This window comes from Neopelma chrysocephalum, unplaced genomic scaffold (genome assembly GCF_003984885.1).
Source record: "Neopelma chrysocephalum unplaced genomic scaffold, ASM398488v2 Primary Assembly neopelma1_73b, whole genome shotgun sequence".
NCBI lineage: Eukaryota > Metazoa > Chordata > Aves > Passeriformes > Pipridae > Neopelma > Neopelma chrysocephalum.
Window position 1 is genome coordinate 3017569 of NW_020897734.1, and position 21630 is coordinate 3039198.

At 49.2% G+C, this 21630-nt stretch overlaps 1 protein-coding gene across 1 annotated transcript; it reads right to left on the reverse strand.

Moving 5' to 3' along the window:
* Positions 1–2680: 2680 nt before the first annotated feature.
* On the reverse strand, positions 2681–11983 carry RAP2C (RAP2C, member of RAS oncogene family). The gene is made up of 3 exons (XM_027687194.1): positions 11449–11983; positions 9403–9722; positions 2681–5139 (listed from the first exon to the last, which is right to left on the reverse strand). The coding sequence occupies exons 1-2, from the start codon at positions 11719–11721 to the stop codon at positions 9444–9446; spliced, it is 552 nt and encodes a 183-aa protein (XP_027542995.1). The 5' UTR covers positions 11722–11983; the 3' UTR covers positions 2681–5139; positions 9403–9443.
* Positions 11984–21630: the final 9647 nt, after the last annotated feature.

The following is a 21630-nucleotide window of genomic DNA, read 5'->3' on the forward strand; positions in this document are numbered from 1 at the left end:
CTTCCCAGGCAAGAGCAATTGAGGTCACCCAGTAACAGGCAGTGTTGTGGAGTCTCAAATCCCACGCAAGCCTAATCACTGGAAATATGATTAGGAGGAAGTAAGTCACTGCTAGAAAGCTGTCACAGTGCACTCAGACAGAACCAGCAGAACATCAAGGAGCACAGACATGACACAAAACAAACAGTAAAGCCTCCCCTACAAGTGAATATTTTGCAGATTCCTGCAACACGAGAGACTCTTCCCCATCAATTATTGCAGTTACTGCTCCAGACCTTCTGGAGGGACTTGAACAGAACCTCTGCTTTGAAGGAGAGCACCAGAGGCAAGTAAGCTGATTCCATACTAAATACACTGTTCCCGCAGAGAACAAGTTTCACCCCCTACAACCTTGCAGTCGATGGGTATCACCGCTGCCAGCCAGGTGATCGTAAGCTCAGTGCTGCCCTCAGCAGCCTGCACAAACCACAACAGGCGGGGACATCACCCTTGGGTTCAACGCTGTGCTCATCTACAGCTGAGAGTCCTTCTTCTCTGTTCCTCGCAGTTGTATTGGCCAGGCAGAGATAAAACCCAAAAGCCACATTATTTCACTTTCAGAGTGCAGAGCACAGGGCCACGTCTCCTCCTGACAGAGCTCGCCTGCAGCCACAGGAGCTGTGAGTGCTTCCTCCAGCTGCGAGCGCGGTGACTCACCCAACCGAAGCGACTACCAGCAAACCCAGCTACCCAGGCTGCCGACTTCCCAGCAGAGAGAACCCACACGGGTCAACATGTATTACTTCAGAAGCCGTGTATCTCATTTTAATTAAGGCTAGACACTTCCACCTAGTTTCACACTGTAATTACAGCCCAGCCTACTGGGGCAGATAACAGCGCGCAGCTCCACACGAGGTGTGGCCGGCGGTTCACCCTCCACCCACGCAGGGTCCCTCTCTGTGCTTCCTCCTGGGCTGTCCCCGGTGTGGGGTTGGTGTGGCTGGTGGTTTGTACCCCAGAGCACCCAGCCTGGCTGCAGGGCCCAGCTCTGCCCTCATCAGTGGTGCAGTTACGTGCCACCCGTGCTGAGTGGGGGAGCAGGGTGGGAAGAGGCCTCACGCCTGTGCTGCAGTCAGGTCCTGCTCCCCAACTGCTTGGGGTGGAACATCCCTGTCCTGTGGCTGCACAGGGAAAGCAGGACATTGGGAGCTTTCTGCAGGGCACTTGTATAGCAGGACCGTTAAACCAAAGAAAAAGCTGTCATGAAACACTACCTAAACAGCCCCCAAACCAGACAGAGCAATGTGACATTGTCACACCTATCTTATGAAGGATGCTACACAACTCTATACAGCGGCAACCAAGTTCCCTCTCAGCACCAAAATTTTTGAAAGATAATGGCCTTAAACATGAATCTTATGTGCTTCCTTAAAATCCCCAAGCCAGCCTACATCATACTGTCACCTGGAAACAAACCAGTGCTGGAAGTCACAGTGGCTTCAAAGCTGTACCCACATTTGCTTCCCAGCCTCCAAAAGGCTTAATGCCATAAGGAATTCAGGGTATTATTGTTCAATTATGACTACCTTTAAACTACATGAGAAATCACTCAGTAATGAACCCACTACTTACATCTTGAAGCAGACTCATCCTAAAGTGTCAACTCCCCCCCTCAGTGACACCAGTCAGAAGAGGGAATGCTTTACCCCTGCCTCTTGCCAAGGTCAAGAAAGCAGACATATCCCCCAAAATGACTTAGAAGGGCAGTCTGCCCTTCTTCTCTGTCATCTTCCTCTCAAGACGGAAACTACTGCTCCATTTCAGCAAAGGAAGAGTGAGCAGGAAGAAGAAACAGCACAAAAACCCACCTACAAGATAAGGCTAACGCTGTTTCAGCTGGAGGAGGGGTAGTGAGCAGGCTACGTGGTTTTGTCTGTTGACACATCACTGAGAACTGAAGGTACCAAGGCAGCAAGTTTTTCCTCAACTTGAAATCACATTTAACATTAAGACACAGCTTTAGTTACAAGCGCAGTACTAAAGGTCAGTGCCAAGACTGCATGTTCTTGGAAGATGCACTTTTTGTTACAGGGCCCAGATGACAATCACTGACTTGGCAAATTCAAGGCTTTTACTGAGCATTTAAGATAATTGTTATCAAATGGCTTTGGGCACTCTCAGCTGTAAGGTTTTCTAGAAAATTCCTGTGCCTCTCCTGCGGCAGAGCTCCAAGAGCCTCGCTCTGCCGGCGTGGTGGGGAGATGTCAGCTCTGGATGGAGAGCAGCTACAGACACTGCAAAGTGATGTCAGGACTCAGGGCCATCTTCACACACATAAAAGCCTGTATGAAAAACAAGAACATTAAAGATTTGGACAAGAGAGACACTTCTGAACAAAACACCATCATACTGGCCTGTGAGGAGAGGCCCCGTGGCTGCTCTGAACAGGTTCCCCAGCTCAGAGGGGTCCTGGCACAGGGAGATGATCCACAGCCCTTGTTCCCTCTCCTCAGAGCTTTGCACCCAGCCAGGGTACAGCTGTACACCCCAGAAAGGCTCACTCACAGTAATTCAGACACAGTTACTGCATTTAGAACAACCAGGACCTTAAAAACTCCAAAACCAACCAAAACAAAAAGCAGCAGCAGCTTGTCAGTTCAGCCCACTCCAGAAAAAATTGAACACAGACTAGTCACCCCAGTTTGGTAATACAGGTATCTATTTTATTAAAAAAGTTACAAACAGGTGGACTGTAGGGTTGTCTTACAAAATGACAAGAATGAATTCTACTGGAAAAAACTTTTTACAAAGCATTATAGGTAATTGTTCCATTTTTGCACTTGTTATTCCAGATTTCACCTATCACTGATAAAGATACAGTACATTAGATACTTGATGTTAGGTTACATTTTTTATTTGTAGAGCCCTACTGCAGTGATTTGAACAACTCCTAAACAGATGCCATAGTAAAGACAATACATATTGCATTTATTATTAGCCTCTTACTCTAATAAGCAACTTCACATGCAAACTATTGAGGAAGCCTAAATAAACTTTTGGTCCCTTTTTCCCCCCAAAGTGTGCTGAAGAAACCATCTCTCGTTTTCCCAGTCCTGTCACTCTAAGCTAGTTCAAGTTTCTTTAGGTTTTTTTTTTCTTTTTTCTTTTTTTCGCTGAGGTCAATGAAAATGAACACTGGTTTGAAAACTACCCATAGGAATGAACCACTGATCAATACCAACCAACTTTTTCCCCCTTAGACAAAGGAAAACTAGGATCTTTATGAATTACTTTTATTTCCTATTACTTCCTTACAACCTACAAAAAAGATCAACAACCATCACTTAAAAAAAATCTACTTTGAATACAAGGTTTGGTTTAATTCTGATATTAAAGTGCAAACCTAAGTATTAGCCTCAGCCTGTTTATGAAGTTTGTACAAACAGGGGAAAAAAAAAACTTCAAGTAACCCCACAGAAAAAAAATCAGGTGTTTCAATAACCAGGCACAAATCCCGGTGTCGTCTTCTTTTCAGGATTCAAATTCAACACTGAATGTAGACTCAGAATCTTTATTTCTGCTAACACTGTAAAGTCAGTCTGCATTATTACCAATAAAACACATTAATGTTGAGATACTGTACCGGTGATCTTTTTATTGTTTTAAATGCCATCATCCAGAATACAATTAATGAGTTTTCAACTGCTTAACCTCATATATCCATCACTGCTTTTACTGGAGCTTTTCTCTGTTATTTAGCTATTACAGGGAAAGAATGTACATTTCTAGAAGCATGTTCAAATGACTAAAGCTGGGCTCCTAAAAACCTAGAACTTTGGTGCAGTAGGTGAGCTGCAGTTATTAAATTTCTGCAAAAAAAATTACACATTTTAAACCACTGCTAGAAAAAGCTCTCATGTATGCAACACGTTAATAAACTGAACAAAAAGATTTTGTCTGCTCTTTGTACAATTTCATTCTGCTCTTTATACCTGTGTTATTGTTAAAATTTTCAAGTATTCAGAGAAAATGTTGATCAGGTAAACAATAAGGAAGGCAATGGCTGTTTAAAGCACGCTTGCAGTTAGTATCACCGAAACCTGGTGCTTTTCCCCTTGTTTCACCAACTTGTCTCTAGTATTAAACTTGTTTATTGGGGGAAAAAAAACCAAACTAAAAAGCAATTTGTGACAGTGCAAGAAAAACTTTAACAAATATTGCTTTAAAATATTATTCAGAAAGACAAATATTAGGAACTATAAAATGTAAAGTGATCTTATTTGCATTAGATTTACATGTGCAGAGGTCTACTAGATGTCTCTTACTGTGCCAGGCAAAGCTGAGCTGACAGACTAGGCAGACAGCCCGTTTTGAAGGATACATTATCCCTTTTCAAAGGCATAGAGAAGCTATTTGTAAACAAGCAAGTTTAGAAACTCAGTAGAAGGAAAAGTGTGCTGCCGTTTTTCAATGCTACAATTGTCGTTTTTGATTAAGAAACCCAAGATTGCAAGAAACATCAGCTGGAGACTTTGCATCCTGTTCCAAGTAATCCCTGTTGTCAAACAGGACCAGTTACAAACACATTGTCACAGCTACATTTGCCAAGAAAAGGGATACTACATCCATACAGAGGTGCCTTCAGTATCTTTTCATGACACTGTCACACGTAAACAAAAAGTCTCAAAGAATGACCAACTACCTTGTAGGAGAAAACCTTGCAAATAGAAATAAGCACTGATGCGAGGTAATATACAGAAGTAACCATTTGTTTAAGGCTCAATTTATTCTCCATTAAAACTCTCTTCTTTTAAAAGGCATTGAGTAGGTAATACTGAGTTTAAGTATTTAATAAATACAAGTTCAGAAATTGATTAAAGAAATCAATTAAAATATTAAAAATGAACTCTTGCATATTAGCCATTATATGAACTTAGAAAGCTATAAAAGGACTGATAGATAAAGAACAGATTTTAAAACTTATGGTAAACATGCTAAGCATTCCGATCAAGGTGTGTGGATCCTGGAGGCCACCAACCTTATGCACTTAGATGTATGGCAATGTGCTGTAATAGAGACAGGTTTACCAAGGCTCAGCTCTGCAACCTGGGCTGAAAGTTCTCCAAAGCAGCATCTGTGCAAGTTTCCTCTGAGTTTTATCTGCAATTTAAACAAAATAACTAATGAAAGCCATATTCAATACACATCCAAAGTGAACTCAGCTCTTCCCACCACGTGGAACCGTCAGTTTTCCATCCTGAGCTCCAAAGCACTGCTTTACACAGTGGCATTCCCAAAGTTCTCCTCTACTAACTCTGGTAAAACAAGAGGGAAGCAGATAACTTATTTCTATGAACTTTTTAACAGCTGCCTCTGTGGGATACTAAATTGCATCTAGAGATCTGAAACAACCAAGAAATTTAAGTTCTCTTGTACAAATACACCTAGGCTGGGGCTTTGCATTGGTGAACACCCAGTAACACGAAGCAATTGCATTTTGCACAAGTTCTGGGAACAGGCAGATGAGCCAACTAAATCAGTTTTGACATCTGAGTTCTCAGTAATCAGATCCTCTAAATGACTACTCAAAAAAGCCCCTTAACATCCGTGAGACAGCCTCAGCAGGGACAGAATTGGAACACCACCATTCTCAATAAAGCACACAAACACGTTACCAATGTGACAAAAACATCTTTGTATTTCTGATAACTTGATTGTAGCTCACAGGATTTATCTTCAGAGATATCCCAAAAAGCCTCAGGCGAAGCTCAAAGTCTGTAGAAACCTGTTTTTCATATTCACATGCATGTACTTTACTCTAGCTTGATCTTTGGATTTTCAGGGATTTTGAGGAGTCTTCTCTATTCCTGAAGTAATTTCTCCAAAGGAGTCAGGACCTTACATTTCCTACTGCACTGTTTCTTTTCAGCTGTTTATTTGCTCTCAATTAACAGTTTCTGTCACAACAGAGGGCCAGTTAGTCATGACAGCGTGCTCTGATATAGCCAGGGTTCCTCTTCTTGCCTAACAACTTGTCACCCCCAACATTCAGAAGCAGCACTCCTGCCCTGATGGAAACAAACAGCCAGGTTTTTCTTGCTTGTTTGTGTGTTTTCCAGCTAACAGTAATTCTCTCTGAGGCTGGTGAGATCATTCCTACCCCACACTGTTGCTGGTTCGTGAGTTTTAGATGGGGAGGGTCCCTGTACTGTCACAGCAGCAAACCCTGTGTTGCACAGCCACACAGACCAGAAGAGAGTACACTTTCAGTTTTTATGTCTAGAGAGGAACACTCTTCCTTCAGTCCTGCTAATATCAGTTACTCATGAATGGAGGGGACAGGAATCACTCATCAGCACCAGCCTTTCACCCCAATATTAAGGTGTTCCCAGTCTAATCAGTATCCCTACAGAAAGCCTTTAATGCACAAGGACTGTAACAGATGCCATATTTTAAAGATTTAAAATACAAAACACTCATACTGAAAATTCAAGAGAAATACTAGAGCAAGGAACAGAGAGCAGCTGCTGGAAATCTCACATCTCTGAATGCAACAAAACAACACGAGACCACTGCAGAAGCAGGAAAGGAGAGGGGGGAAACAGGATGCAAGAACGATGCACATTTCTGAAATAAACTATGGGTTATCCCAACTATGCAGTTATGTTCCATCCTTGATTTCACTCAAGGCATCTCCCGTGGATTTCTGCACCAGAAAACTGCAGGGACTGCACAAACTTCTGCTACATATTTCACTGTGAACAACTGACCCACACCTCAGACTCCTCCTGGACACAGGTTACAGAACTCAGAGATGATGATGATGATGATGATCCCAGGACACAGCTACAGTTCAAGCCCACTTCCTACACACAGGTTTGCAGACAGCTGGTTCCACTTCTCAGTTTCAGTTTGCCTAGGAGGGGTCACTGCTAAAACAGAGGTTTGACATGCAGCAATTGTTTCCTCGATCACAGATAAGCAGAAGGATTACGAAGCTGATTAGGGCTATCACAAAACACCATCAGCACCTCTCCTACACCAGAGCACATCAGAAGAAATTATCAGGCAGCAAAGGCTTATGATAAAGTTAATGAGATCCTCCATCTACTCAATCACAGAACGAGGGAGCCAGGAAGAGGAAAATACCCCAAAAATGTGAGGTTGAAATGAAAGACACAGAGCATGAAGCCTGTGAAGAGCCAGGATGAGTAATTAAAGTTCCAGACATGGCAAGATCTGGACTAAATAGAAAGCAGCTCAGAAAGGAATGACTTGCTTGGCACAGGTGATGAGACTACACTGGGCAGAGGCAGCATTTCCTAGAAGCAAGGAAGCAGTTTGATGTTAGAGGCTTGGTGTGACTCTAAGCTAGGCAGAAGGAAGAAGAGGAAATCTATATTACAAAAGCTTAGGAACCTCTGACTCAATGGGTCAGAAAGACATAAGAATACAGATGTTTCTTCTGAAGCAAAAGCATGCTTAGGAAACCCACCAAATCTAGGCACAAGTTATGATTCAAAGGAATAATATGTGGCCCTGCCCCTACCTCAATTTCACTCCTAAGATTAAACTAGCTATTTAATGCTAAATCCAGAAGCAGACAGGTTACAAAGAAACCTCCTTTAGAAGCAACCAATTCTGGAAGTATTTCAGAGATGAAAGGCCTGATTTTGTCAGAGTTGAAGACAGTAACCTGCACAAGATGAACCACTGGTAACCCAGGGGACTGCCATAACTTTGGCACCATACTTCAATCCACATAATCCTGTTTGTGAAGCTGCCTTAGAAATAGCTGCAACATTGCAATTGTTATATGCAACTCAGGGTATTATAACCCTGCAGCACTTCACTAAAAAAAGCAGTAATTCCTTTGATTCCTTCCTTCCTATAACCCTATAGGCTCTGCTGGTGTGATTACTGTAAAAGGAAAGACTCGATTTGCATTTTTCTCTGCTCCAGTACAAACAGTTTGCTCAGCTTGCAGCAAGTAAATCTTGAACTTACATACACCTCTTACAGTGACAGCAGCCCTTCCTAATTTCACAGAACTGCAGATAAAAACATCATGTAGTACCCGTAGCATGACAGTGTCAGAGCCACGAGCATCTAAAATTTTACATTCACAAAGCACTTGATAACAATCTCAAAGACAAGCTTTGAGACTTCACTCTCTGACCTTGCACTCAAGATTAAAGAGGATACATGGTCCAAAGCTTCCAGTAATAACCTATTTTCCCTCTTGTCACTCAGACACAAAAAGCTCCTTGAGTTGAGCAGGAGTTACTAACGTGGCAGTGGCAGTCTGAGCCTCAAGCAGTGCAGCTGTCAAAAGGGGCAGTTCCTTCCCCTGAATTTTCACGTCCTCCCTCATTCCTGCACTTGCCCTCAGAGATCATGAGGAGCTGTTCGCCAAGACAGGTCCAAGGGACAACTGAAGGACCAGCTGGCTGCACACAGAGCACACCAGTGCTGTGGAAGAGCCCTTTGCAGTAACATGGATTCGAGCCAATGCTGAAACCAGACCTGGAACAGCTACAGGGGAAACAACAGCTGGGAGGGGTCCAGAACCACGTCACAGGAATGGCAGCACTGCTGTGCACAGGGAAGGAACAGACCCATTGTCACCATCAGGTGAAAAAGGTACTGAAAACAACCATCATGTGTGTGAAGGGTCAAAGGCAGCTGTCCTTGAGGAAAAAAATACAAATCAATGCAACACCTGACACAGGGGAAGCTCTGCAGAGGCCCCTCTGTCGTCACACCTCTTATGAGTCACTGGGGAAAGGAGAGCCGGGCACTGGGAAGCCATTTTACAGTGTGTTCTCTGCTCTGGACATTTCAGATGAAGAGCACTTTGTGCACACCCTTGACTAGTACATGTGGGCTTCAAGCCACTTCTCACCACTCAGGTTGGTTTTCTTCCAAGAGAAACTTCTGATAAGGCAGAAGGGTACTCTAAGTACATTCAGTTTCTGTGCCACAGAATTCTGTTTATTTTAAACAAGCTCAAAGTCTTCTCAGTAAAACTATTGGGAAACTTGGTCACAATAATCCCACTGAACTCCCAGGTAATTCCCACTACTTGAAAATAATCCAGATACCAACTACAGGAACATCACAAAACATTAAGGATAATGTAACGTCAAATACAGCACTGACAGTCAAAATCGGTGCAGATGAGATCATACACTTTGTGTCATTGTAAAATTACTGCAAGCAAATGCAGCATTCCCTGACTAACCCTACTGAGGTAACACAACAAGTCCATCTGACTCAAATAGTCAAGTGCACAAGGTTTTCCTCTTTTGGAGGAAGGTTGCCTCCAGGTTAGACTGCTTCATTTCAGGCTCCCTGTCACTTTTTCTGCTTACTTAAACAGTGTGTTCGTGCACCTCAGTTAGTGACAACTGTTCCACCAACCTGCTCTGTATGGCCATGGTTGAGGTTTTTCTTAATTTCTCTCACTGGACGATGCAAGTTGTACAACACTGATCCTGTTTCTCAGGCAGGGAGGCATAGTTCATTTGCCTGACGATCTCAGCAAACAGTTCATCCACCATTGTTTTGCTCTTGGCTGACGTCTCCATGAAGGGACAGCCCCACTCCTGAGCCAGGGCTCTGCCTTCTGCAGATAACACCTCCCTCTCCGACTCCAGATCCACTTTGTTCCCCACCAGGATCAGAGGAACCTTCTCGTATCTCTTCACCCGGACAATCTGGTCCCTCATCGGCTTGATGTCCTGGTCAAACAATCCAACTGGTTAGTACATGCAAACAATCACATGGAATTGCTACAGAACCACGTCTTAATAACCCTCACGTGCAAAAGAACATGGAAAATACACCCAAAGACTTGCCAAGTTCACAGTCATTGTAGAGCTCAGAGAAAGCTTACTACTAATCACTAATAGAAATCACTTTTTCTTTTCTATAAAAGCATGCACGTTTTATAGCATTTGTGTGCACATACAAACAGAAAGTGACTGCTGTGCTCTCAGACAGTCAGTTCAGCTGCAGGAAGACAGGATATCACTGCTTTGAAAGCTGGTTTCAGCTTTCTGAAGAAGTTGTCTCCAGTCTAAGGACCTGTAACTCTAACAGGACCACACCATTACACAACCATTTAGGAAGTTTGTGCTTAGTTTACAGCTTGAGAAAGCCAGCAATTTAAATAAAGTCTTCTCACTTCTATAATGTTTGAAATAACTCATTGTGAACACATTTAATCACATGTAAGTAACCAAATTAGATGCTGTAAAGAGATTTTATTACCTAGAGATGCATTTATTCAAGTCTGAGCCGACATGGGGAGTTTACACTTGAAAGTCTGAGTCAGCCTCCTCTGCCCCCTGAGTGTTTTAAGTTACTATCAGTACTAAGTCCTACAAATTCTTGCATAGTTCTCAGACAAAGCAATTCCAGCGTTTGAAGTTACCTCTGTGTAAAGAGCTGCAGAGTGATTTACACCTACAGCCTCCAGAGCAAACACGCTGCAGACAGACGGGGATAATTAAATATTAACAGGGTGGATTACTAACTGTGCATCCATTCCTTGGATAATAGGAGCTCGCTGGCCCCTCCAAATCAGTAAAAACGAGAGCAGAAGCATCCCAACGTCACTGCTGTTGTTTTCCAAAGATAAGTATGTCTCCAGCTTGCTTCGAGGCCTCTGCTAAGATAAGGTTTAGCCTCCAGCAGAAGCAAACACGCCGCTCCAGTGGGGGTGTGCAAGGTCTTGCCAACCAGCTGGAACACACCCAGCTCGGCAGCCCAGGCCAACGCAGGAGCTGGAAATCCCTGCGCTGCTCACAGCACTGCTGAACTCGCTTACTGCCCAAAAACAAAGCCTCGCTTCTAGAGGCAGCTCAGACCAGTTACTGGCAGAGATATTTCAATATTTATTGGAGAGTTTTAATAGCAGAAATCAAATCCAGGCCCACAAATCATCGCCCGTGGCTGGTTCTCCTCGCCAGTGCCCCACCTATGCTGTGAGAGCAACGAGCTCACGCTGGACAGAAATATATTTTGGGGGGAGAGGGCGGAAAACAGCAGCTCACTTAACAAGTCACAACTGCAGAACAATGAGGCTCTCTTCAGGAGCAACTGCAGAAACATGCCTTTTAGGAAAGGGGGGGGCTGGAACGGGAAGTCTCGCTTTTAATATCGAGTGATTTCTTCACAAAAGGGGATTGCCAAGAGATTTCTGCTGGAGAAGTGGGAGCTGGTCATTGTTCTCCAGCACTGCGTGGGATTTAACAATGGTGGCACCCTGATAAGTACCTGCAAAGCAAGCAGTTTTAACCAGGAAGCGGGGCTGGCAAACGCGCTTTCAAGCCGGGCATTTACACTTTTTGGCCCTTCGCTGATAACGCGCCCACACCGCACACGTGGCCACCCTCAAAAAACTTCCTGCCCAGCCCAGCGCCTTCCCCGGGGCACGGACGGCTCCGTGCGGGGCGAGGTTACCTGGAAGGACTGCTGGTTGACCAGGCTGTAGACGAGGATGAAGCCCTGCCCGTTTTTGATGTAGAGGTCGCGCATGGAGGCGAACTGCTCGGTGCCCGCCGTGTCCAGGATCTCCAGCACCGACGGCGACGAGTCCACCTCGATCTCCTTGCGGTAGAAGTCCTCGATGGTGGGGTCGTACTTCTCGATGAAGGTGCCGGTGACGAACTGCACGGTCAGGGCGGACTTCCCCACCCCGCCGCTGCCCAGCACCACCACCTTGTACTCCCGCATCGGGCCCCGCTCGCCGCTCCCGCCGGGCCCGGGCCTAGCGCAGGCGGCACCGCGGCCCTCGCATAGCCCCGGCGCGCCTTAGGAGAAGGGCGAGGCCCCGCTGCTCCCGCGCCGCGCTGAGGGCAGGGACACCCCCCGAGCGCCCGGCGCGGCCCCGGCCCCGCTCTCCGCCCCTTTCACCGCCGCGCTCCCGCCATCGCCGGCCCGGCCGCGGGACCCGCCCGCCAGCGGCCGCCCCCGCCCGGAAGGGTTTTGCTGCGGCACCCGGAGGCGGCCCCGCCCCGGTCCCGCCCGCTCACTTCCGGCGTGCTGCGTCACCGCCCGCCCGCCCGCGGGGGAAGCATTTGAGTGTGGCACCGGGGCCGCGCGGTGCCGGGGGACGGGTTTGGGCGTGGCACCGGGGCGGCCGCTGTGCCGAGGGGGACGGGTTTGGATGCGGCACCGCGGCCCGGCCCTGCCCGGCCCCAAGATGGCGGGCGCGGCGCCGGCCCTGCCGGGGGCGGGACTGGCGGGCCGCGGGGCTGTCTCGCAGGAGCGGGAGCTTGAACTCGTTAATAAAGTCCTCTCTGAGCTCCCTGCCGGAAAGAGACCCCCGCGGGGAAAGGGACCTGGGCTGTGGCACCCACAGCGACTGGAGGACGGAGACCGGCACCGCGGCTCTCCATCCCTGAGAGCCTTCTGGGCTTGTAAAAAAAGAGGGACACGGAGTGGATCAGAGGGATGGAGCACCTCTCCTGTGAGGAAAGGCTGAGAGAATTGGGAGTGTTCAGCCTAGAAAAGAGAAAGCTTCGGGGTTACCGAATTGTGCCCCTTCCAGTACCTGAAGGGAACCGACAGGACAGACGGAGAGAGATCATTTAACAAGAGCTGGGAGTGACAGCACAAGGGGGCGTGGGTTCAAATTGAAAGAGAGTAGGTTTAGATTAGATATTACGAGAGAGTTCTTCTCTGTGAGGGTGGTGAGGCCCTGGCACAGGTTGCCCAGAGAAGCTGTGGCTGCCCCATCCCTGGGAGTGTCCAAGGCCAGGTTGGAGCAACCTGGGGTGTCCCTGCCCTTGGCAGGGGGGATTTGGAATAGATCATCTTCAAGGTCCCTTCCAACCTAAACTATTCTGTGATTCTATTAAAGTTGTTCCCTCTACCTGCTGCTTTGTCCTGTGTCTTTACCCCTCCACGGCTGCACGAACCTCACTGCTCGGCTGCGCCTTCGCAGAGGTGGTTTTTTTCCTTTTCCTCCCGTTTCCGGAGCCCGTTCTGTGAAAAGCCTCCCGGCCCCGGCACGAGTGTCGCTGACTGAACCCGGGATGCTCGGGCGGCTCCCGCGGCAGGGCCGACAGCAGGTGTCAGCACGGCACCGAGCCCGGAGCCATCCCCGGGCACTCCTGGAATCGGCCCTGGCGTCTCCCCTCCCAGTGACCCTCCCCCGTTGTTAAGAGGAAGTAACTAAAGAGAATAAACGGCTGTTTTCTTTCTAAAAAAACCTGACTGGGTCGTTCCCAGCCGTAGGGGAAGCTGCCCTCTGATATAACCAAATTTGTTTCTGCTGCGTCTCAGGGTCTGCAGAATCTCAGCAGACACGTGTGACATGCAGGATTTGTCCCTTTCCCCAGCGTTTGATTGCAAGTCCAAGGCAGACATCGCTGTCTGTTCTTGTCGCGTCCATCCTGCACACCCAGCGGGCCTCGGAGAGGTGTCAAGGCTAAAATCATCCAAAGAAAAGGTACTGAGGAGGTGACTCTGCTTGTGGCTGTTTTCACAACATTTTATTCGCTTTCTTTCCATTGAGAGAATAGGTCCATTATGGGAAAAGCTCGATAAGGATTTCTATCCTTCAGAACAAATCTTACTTAAGTTACACCAAATTTGATTCTTCTTTATTACATGTCAGCAATAACCCCTCTCCTTCCTTTGCCACTGCCTCCAAAATTGTGTTGTCAAGTGAATTGCTGGAATGAGGTGGCTGTGCCTGGATGGGGGATTTTCATGTGGCTGGTGAATCAGCTCGAAAATGTAAAAAGGTGAACATTAAAACAGGCTGCCTCCTACTTCAACCCCATTAGAACTCATGAGTAGTTGCAAAGTACCTTAATGCACTCGGTGCTCGGGATAAAGGAAAGCCGTGGTTGCTCCCAGAGGAGCTTCCCATCTAATTTTAACCATGACACAATCGGTGACAGTGACAAATGGGGGGAGGGAGGAAAGGGGCAAGGGAGGATGAGGGTGACAATAATGAGATTACACGGTCACTTAGATTCATTATGTGCGTGTCTTTGTGGCACTGCTGGTCCTTTATGTTTGTGATGGGTGGAGGAACTACGGGAGAGGAACGGGGCAAAGAGCACAGCAGGAGAAAAGCCAAATATATTTCTGTGCAATTGACTTAACCAGCAACGCCTCCCTCCCGGGCTGGGGGGAAGTCGAGGCAGGTGGGCACGGGATTGGGAAACTGGATTTTTTTTCCTCTGGGTGCATAGTCAATATCAATTTATATTCCCAGGATTTATTTCCGAACTTATAGCACTTTATACCCGGGCATACGTATCTAGAGCTGAAAAAAAAAAAAAGACCGATCTCAAGGTGCACCAGGTTGTTCCTTGTCCTTAAGACGAGCTGTTCCCTTCATCAAACTGTTTGCACAGCTCCTTCACCGCCTTGTGCCCCACCACACATCCCGACCCACAAAAATAGCTGGTGATGTAAAAGGTTTTGAAACTCTGGATAGGAATAGCTGCTTCTGCCATAAATGGCCAAGCCCTGAGCCAGCCACGCAGGGCACCTCCTGCCGATACCGCCGCTGCCACTCCCTCTCTATCACCACCTCATCCCGGTGAGGTGTGGCACGTCCCAGGTCAAAGACCTGATTTAATCTCTGCTGCCACTTTCTCCACGGCTCCTGCCAAGGAGAAAGGAGCAGGGCTCAACCCTCGGCGCTGCCCCAGGAGGGTTTGCCCTTTCTCAGCAAAACAATCCTCCCAGATGAACATCCGGGCAGGATTCGGTTGCTGCCAGAGCAGCTCTGTGCTGCTGATGGACTCGGCTGCTCTACGCCCTGCCCGCAGCCAGCAACAATAAAGCAGGCCCTTATTAAATTAACCTGCTGAGACAGAGATCCTGCAGGGATGTTCAGGGAACAGACAGATGGCACAAGGAAGGGCCAGGAATAATTGCAATGCCCATCTCACCAGTGCAAGAGATGGATCCTGCCTGGTGCTGTGCCCAACAAGGAGGCAGGAACAGGAGCGGGCAGTGCCCTGCCCTGCAGAGCCAGCCCCGAGAGGTGACAGAAGAGCATCCTCAAGCTCTGGAGGGAGTGAGGAGACGGGAGCATCTCCTGTGGATGCCAGGGTGGGGCTGCAGCACCTCCCCAGCAGCCAAAGCCTCCCCACCGCAGCCACAGCGTGGACGCTGCCCGCCGCCTCTCACAGGCTGTCCCTGCTGTCAGCATCGATCGGCTCGCGGCTCTGACTCACTGTGCCTGCCCGAGATACAAACCAGGCTCTTCCCTGCCAGGAGCCCTGCAGCAGGCTGCTGAGCCAGGGCAGCAGGGATAGCCTGGATTTCACCTCACTTACCGTCTAGATGGGCACATCATTTGCGTAAATACGTGCAAAACCAGCTTAAGACCAAATGTCATTTCTTCTTCTCCTCTTCCAGAGGTTTTGCTAATCCACTTACCGTGCCTTATGGTGTTCAGTGTGTAAGCTGCAGGGCAGGGACCGGCTCCTGGGGGCTGGAATGGCTGCTGGAGCGCTGGGGACTCCTCTCACATACCTCATTCAAGGAGGTCCTGTCACACCGGTCACGTAACTGCAATGACAGCTTTTGATCTCAGCCCCATCAGGTTACAGTGGATGTGTCCACCTGGCTCAGACTCCTAATTCTTGGGCTGTTTCACAACCTGCCGAGATACTCTTCTTCTTTGCCAGCTTTTCCTGCCAACACAGAGATGACGCAGAGGCAAATCCTGAGGACCTTTCTCAGAAATTTCATATTTTCTGCCATTCCTCAGTTTTTAGCTGTTACTTTAGTAGCAACAAAAGGCATGCTGGCACTTCAAAAGAAGGCAAAGGACATTTTCCAAAGCAATTACTGATTTTGAGGCAGAAGTGGGACTGCACTGAAATATAATTTACACAAGGAAATTATTGGGATTTCTGGGAGGAGAAGCATCTCTCTTTGGTCCCCAGGCATGGTACCAGATCACCAGCCATTTGGCCCAGGAGCTGGTTGTTGCTGCTGAGCAGCAGCACAGGGGAGGATGCTGTTGCTACACCCTGCCACACTCACTGCCTGCAGCCCCTTGTCCCCGCAGCAACCCTCTCTCCTGGTTATCCCCTCTGATGCTGCTGCAGGATCAGCATCCTGCCCTGGGGCGGGCGATCGGGTCTCCATGTCTCTGTGTGGTGATGAGTCACTGCTCCACGTGAGGAAGCTGGTGGTGCAGCCAGAAATGTGGTTTCACGGGTCATTTCTCTTCCTATTTTCTCCTGACGTCGAGCTATCTCCTTGCTGCCCTTCACAGTCTGAGCTGCTGCAATCCTGGCCTGTCCTCCACATGCACAGCATGATGCCAGCATGGCACACTCTCCTTGGGTACCAGCTTCCATGAACTTCTGCAAAGCTGAGGGGACGGAGCTATCCTCGGGTTTAACCTTGCCAAATCACCAATACATGTGACAACTTCTCCCTAGAAATATATATAATACATATTTTAGAGTTTCCAGCCAACATCAGAGTAAAACTGAAAATACAGTTCCCTAAGGCTGAAAAACCAGAAGGCAACAGTGAACACATAAACCAAACCTGTTGCTTTAAACCTCAAATTAAAAGAAAGGAGTGGGCAAGGTAAATATTCTGTCAAGATATGTTTTTAAGATTTGTGAAAATAAAGCAATTTTAAACTAACGTCCAACAGAAGAGTTCCCAATTGCTTTTAAAATTCCATGTGTTTTCCTTTTTTTATTGTATTCCTGCAGCATTTGCAATTCAGATGCTACAGAAATGTGTAACCTTGCTCATGAAATTTGCTGGCCAAATGAAGCAGCCAACAATTAATTCGAGTGAAACCCTCTGCTTTACTGCCATCGGAGAGAATGAGAGAGAGAAAACGTAAAATCCAACCCAAACAGGGTATTGAGAAGGTACTTCAATATGATGTTGATCTTAATAAGCAAAAACATTTCTTTCTTCTTTTTTTAATAAATTGCTTTTCGCTTGACAATTTCCTCCCAGTGAAGTGACGAGCATTATTCCGAATCGTTAATTCCTGCGCGGAAGCTCCGGCGCTGAGCTCATTAAAGCATGCCGAGGCCCCGGGCGGGTGCTGCCAGGTTGTGCAGTGACCTGAGACCACAACACCCACTGCGTTGTCTCATCTCCAGCCCTGGGACAGGCGGTGTCACTGGGGCAGCCAAGCCCCTTGCCCTGGTGGCAGGACCTCGGTGCCTCGGGTGGGTGAAACGGGGACGTTTCTGCTGAAATATTTGTTGTGCCTCTTTACAACACGGAGCATCGCTTCTGCCTGGGATGGGATGTGCAAAACCTGCATCCTGGGAGCACTCACGGCACGTGGGAGATACATTTCCCAGGTGGGCAATGCCACTGTCACCAAGTGCTGCAGGGTGGTACGTCCTACTTGATTTAGAATCATGGAATATCATATGAGAATATCACAGGACATCTGCACGGCACAGCCCTGTTCCCCATGCCGATGGCACTCACTTTCCCACCCATTGCTTTCCTCCAGACACAGCTGAGGATGTGTGTACGTGACAATGTCACCAGACAGTCTCTGTGCCAGGCACATGTCCCCAAATGGCCGCACTGCACGTGGCTCCGATGAGGGCGGAGGCAGATCATGGTTGAGATGCTTCTGGAGAAGATCACGCTGAGGCTGGAGGGGAAGGTTTTCCAGACCAGTGCAGTGGCAGAGCTGTGAGCAATGGCCAGCCAGGCAGAGCTTCTCCCCAGGCTGCATTTGCCAACAGCCAACAAACTGTCTGCAGAGCAGGAACAGGGAGAGCTCATTATGAGACTCTTTATCAGCCTTCCTGTCAAGGGAGGCCGACGGTACAAAGCTGTGTGTCCGCCGTGCCAGAGCCTGTCAGCTCCCCTGGAAAGGACACCTGGCCACTTGGAAGCAATCCAGGCACCAGCGAGGGTCTCCACAATATCCCAGAAAGCTGCAGCCTGGATAACATGTGGCATCCATCATTGCCATCCGAGGGAGTCAAACGAGCAGGCCTCAGAGGCTGGCTGCTCCATGAATCCAGCATGGGAATCAAGGGGTTAAAGTGCTTGGCCAGGGAAGGTCCTTGGAGGAGAAAAGCACCGGAACTGCTTAATTAGAGTATTCAAATTGGAGGGGGTTGCAAAGCGGTTAATTTCTCAACTTGAAAAAACAGAATTAATATTTGCCAGCCAGGATCAGAAGCAGTGGGAGCCGTCGACAGCCTCGCTGGGGCTCCCTGTGCTGGGGAGGACTCCAGAGGTCTCTGCTGTAATTGCCTGTGGTCTTTAGTATTTTGTTCCGCAGTTTATGAACCTGCTCGAGTTCATTTTGTGGATAAAAGCTGGTGATCCAAACCCCAGCTGTATCTCTGTCTTCAGCAGTGAGGGGCTGTTGCCTGGTTTGGTATTGCAGTGCGACACTTTGGTGTTCCAAAGAATTTCCTAATTTGCACAGTCTGGAGAAGATCAAACCCATGGCTGGGGACAGCAAGTGTGGCTCTGCCGTGGCCAGACCTCCCTCCCAGCCTCTGGGACAGCAGCTGCCTCCTGTCCCTGTCCCTGCACAGACAGAGCCGCTGGTCACACCGAGGGCCCGCTGCCTCATGGCCATGGGCACCTTGGGGTCAGCAGCCCCTAAATGAGCCCAGCTATGCTGGTGCCAGGGAGAGGATGCTCCTGCCTCTGCCTTGTGCCACAGCAGACCTGGAAACAGCTCGTGTGGGGATGTGGACTTGGGATGCTGTGGGGAGAGTGCTGAGGCTCATCCCTAGGCTAGTCCTTGTCCATGGGCTGGCAGATCTCCTTGCTCTGGCCCATCTGCCTCACGCCTCAGGCTTTTCTCATCCTCTGCTTTTTGCTTTTCTAATCTTTTCTACAATTTTTAATCCCATGCCAAATTCTTTCCCATCCTCTTAAAATTCCTCAACACTCTTAATTCTTTTTTTTTCCTTAGCTTGGCTGTGTAATTGCGAAGCGTCTCGAATCCCTCTGTTTAGTCTTCATACCTTATGCCACCACTATGTTCCAATCACTTAAACATGAGGTCTTTGCATATTATGCCTGCAGAGACAAATTTTTCACGTTCCCCAGAAAGAAAATCATTCTCCATTAGCCAGTGCCTCGTGGTGAACGAGAGGGGATGTCACAGCAGCCAGCGGCTGAGGGTCCCGTCCTGCGCTGCGCCTTGAAGTGACACTGATGTCTGAGCCGAGCTGGGATTTTTTTCCCAGCAATAGCTTTGCCCTTCGATGGCCGTGAGTGAAAGGCTTTGACGCCCTCCATCAGCACTGCACGGGGTGAGGGCTGGCACAGGGCCGGGCTGTGTGGCTCCACAGGGTTTCCTGTCACCCTCCCGCTGGCGAGGCAGCTGCCACCGCCCCTGGTGTCACCCACCAAGTCTCAGCACGATGCAGAGGGGAAGGAAAAAGCCACTTCCCCGTGCACAGAGATATTGCGTCAGGAGCAGAGAAAATTGATCTCTGGCTGCTGAGCCTCTCTAGCACTTTGTGTTGCTGAAAGGAATAATCAAGCCCAGCCCTGGAGAAGGAAAAGATGGAAACAAAATAAAAGCCTTCCCCATCTGATGATTTCTGTCTGGGGCTGAGGCCCTCCCTGGGGACCCCAGCAGTGCTTTTGGGAGAGATGCGCTGGGGCTGCTTTTGCTCCTGGGGTTGGTTCTGTAGCAGATCCACAACAATCCCAGAAAATGTTTTTCCTGCTCGCTCCGCAGGTCTGGGGAGAAGGGGAGGAGGGAGGGCAGCTGCCAGAGGCCTGGGCTGAGCCCCCAACCATGGGGCTGCCACGTGCACTCACACTGGGACATCGCTTGTCACCCTTCCTTTGTTCAGCAGCCATGGTCTGGTGCAGAAGCCTGGCTTTCTCTGGGACAGGGCCCTTGCATGGCTGCAGGGGTCAGAATTTGGAGACACAGAGCTAAGTGCCCAAGTGCCACTCATGGGGCCAAGCAGGGAGAGAAAGTGCTCTAGGGCTCCTCACCTGCCCACAAGCCAAGGGCTGAGCTTTCCCCTCCACAAGAGCATGGGCCATTTGCCACAGCTACCACCAGCAGCAGCTCAAAATCTGGATCTAATACTCTGTTGCCTCAACAATTAAGAGATTAAAGGAAAAATCCACACTGAAAGGGGAGTCCGGATGCTCCTCCTGGCTCCCAGCAGCACACCCTGATCTGGCCCAGCCTCTGTTTCAGCTACTTGCAGTCCAGGGGACAGGCAGCCCCCTAGTCCCATCCTTGCTGAACTGTCCCACAGCAGTGGGCAGAGCTGTGGCAGTGCCAGGCACCTGTGAGCAGGGATATGGGGAGACCATTGCATCCCTACCCTGGTCCGGGGGAGCAGACCTGTCGCCTCAGCCCCAGGTGAGTGCTGCTGGAGGGATGCTCCATCATTTGGTGCCCTGTGGAAGATGCAGGTCGATGGGGCTGCAGGTGGGGGGAGGCAGCAGATCTCTCTCCTCTCCTGCCAGTGCTCTGCAGCCCTGCCCCAGGACCGCCGGGCTGGCTGGCTGGCGGTGGGCGTTCGTGACTCATTATCCCTGATCGCCATCCCATGACACATTTACTGCCAGCAGGACGGGCCTCCTGCCAGCACAGCAGCCCTGGAGCCTTGTGGGAGGGTGGCTGGGCTCTGCCAGCAGCTGTGCTGATGCAGATGGGCTGGGAGGTCGGCAGCTGCAGCCCCGGGATGCACAACCCGAGGTACACCCTGGCTGGGTGGGTAATGGAGGCAGACCCAGTCCGTCTGTCCCCAGGGTCAGGGTGTGAGCTCGGGGTAGTGCATAGCAGGATACAGGCAGGGATGGGACCTGTTCAGGGCCAAGTGTGGCAGGTCACAGAGCCAACCCAGCACCCTCACACCTCCCACAGCACCCACACTGCTCACCCCAGCGTCCTGGCTCACAGCACTGGGCCCACAATGACAAATGCCTTTAAAACCTTCTTTATTAAGTGAGAAATCTGACTCCACTCCCCGCGCCAAGCCCTAATACAGTGCAGACCTAAATACAGCACTAATGCAAAAGCTTAAAGGATTTCCCATAATTAAGCAAAGCTGGCAGAGGGGTGAGAGCCTGGCGGAGGGAACTGCAGACCACCTCTCTCCTCAGCATGGGCCACCCTCTGACTGCCCCCGTGGTCCAAATCCAGCCATACACCCCACCCTTGGACTCTGTGACATGGGAAATTAAACTCTTCCAAGGCCTCATCCTGCCCAGGTCAGAGCCCCACGTTGCCCTCGTTACCCTCACCAAAATCCCCTTGATTTATGCAATAGCACAAGTAACATCATCATGTGTGACCCCTGCGTCACCCGTCCTGCCAGCGCTGCTGGGGCTCTGCCTGTTCCAAACCTCGCTGCGGGTCATGGCAGGGCCAGGGAAGCAAGACTGGGCACATCCAGCTCCCAAAGGAGCTCAGAGCAGGGGAACTGCTGAGCCAGCACCTGCTGCTCCTGCACACCCTGACATCATGGGGCAGGAGTGGCCACAAGCACCCTGCACCCCAGCAAACATACGGTCTTACCTTTGTATTCCCCCGCACACCGCTCTGAGAACAGTGATGGTTTAATGGGAACATCCTGTGTCTCCTCACTGGCACAGCAGAGTGTGACACTCGGGCAGGCTCACCCCACAGGGTGAGCGGCCCAGTGCTTTGATTCAGGCGTG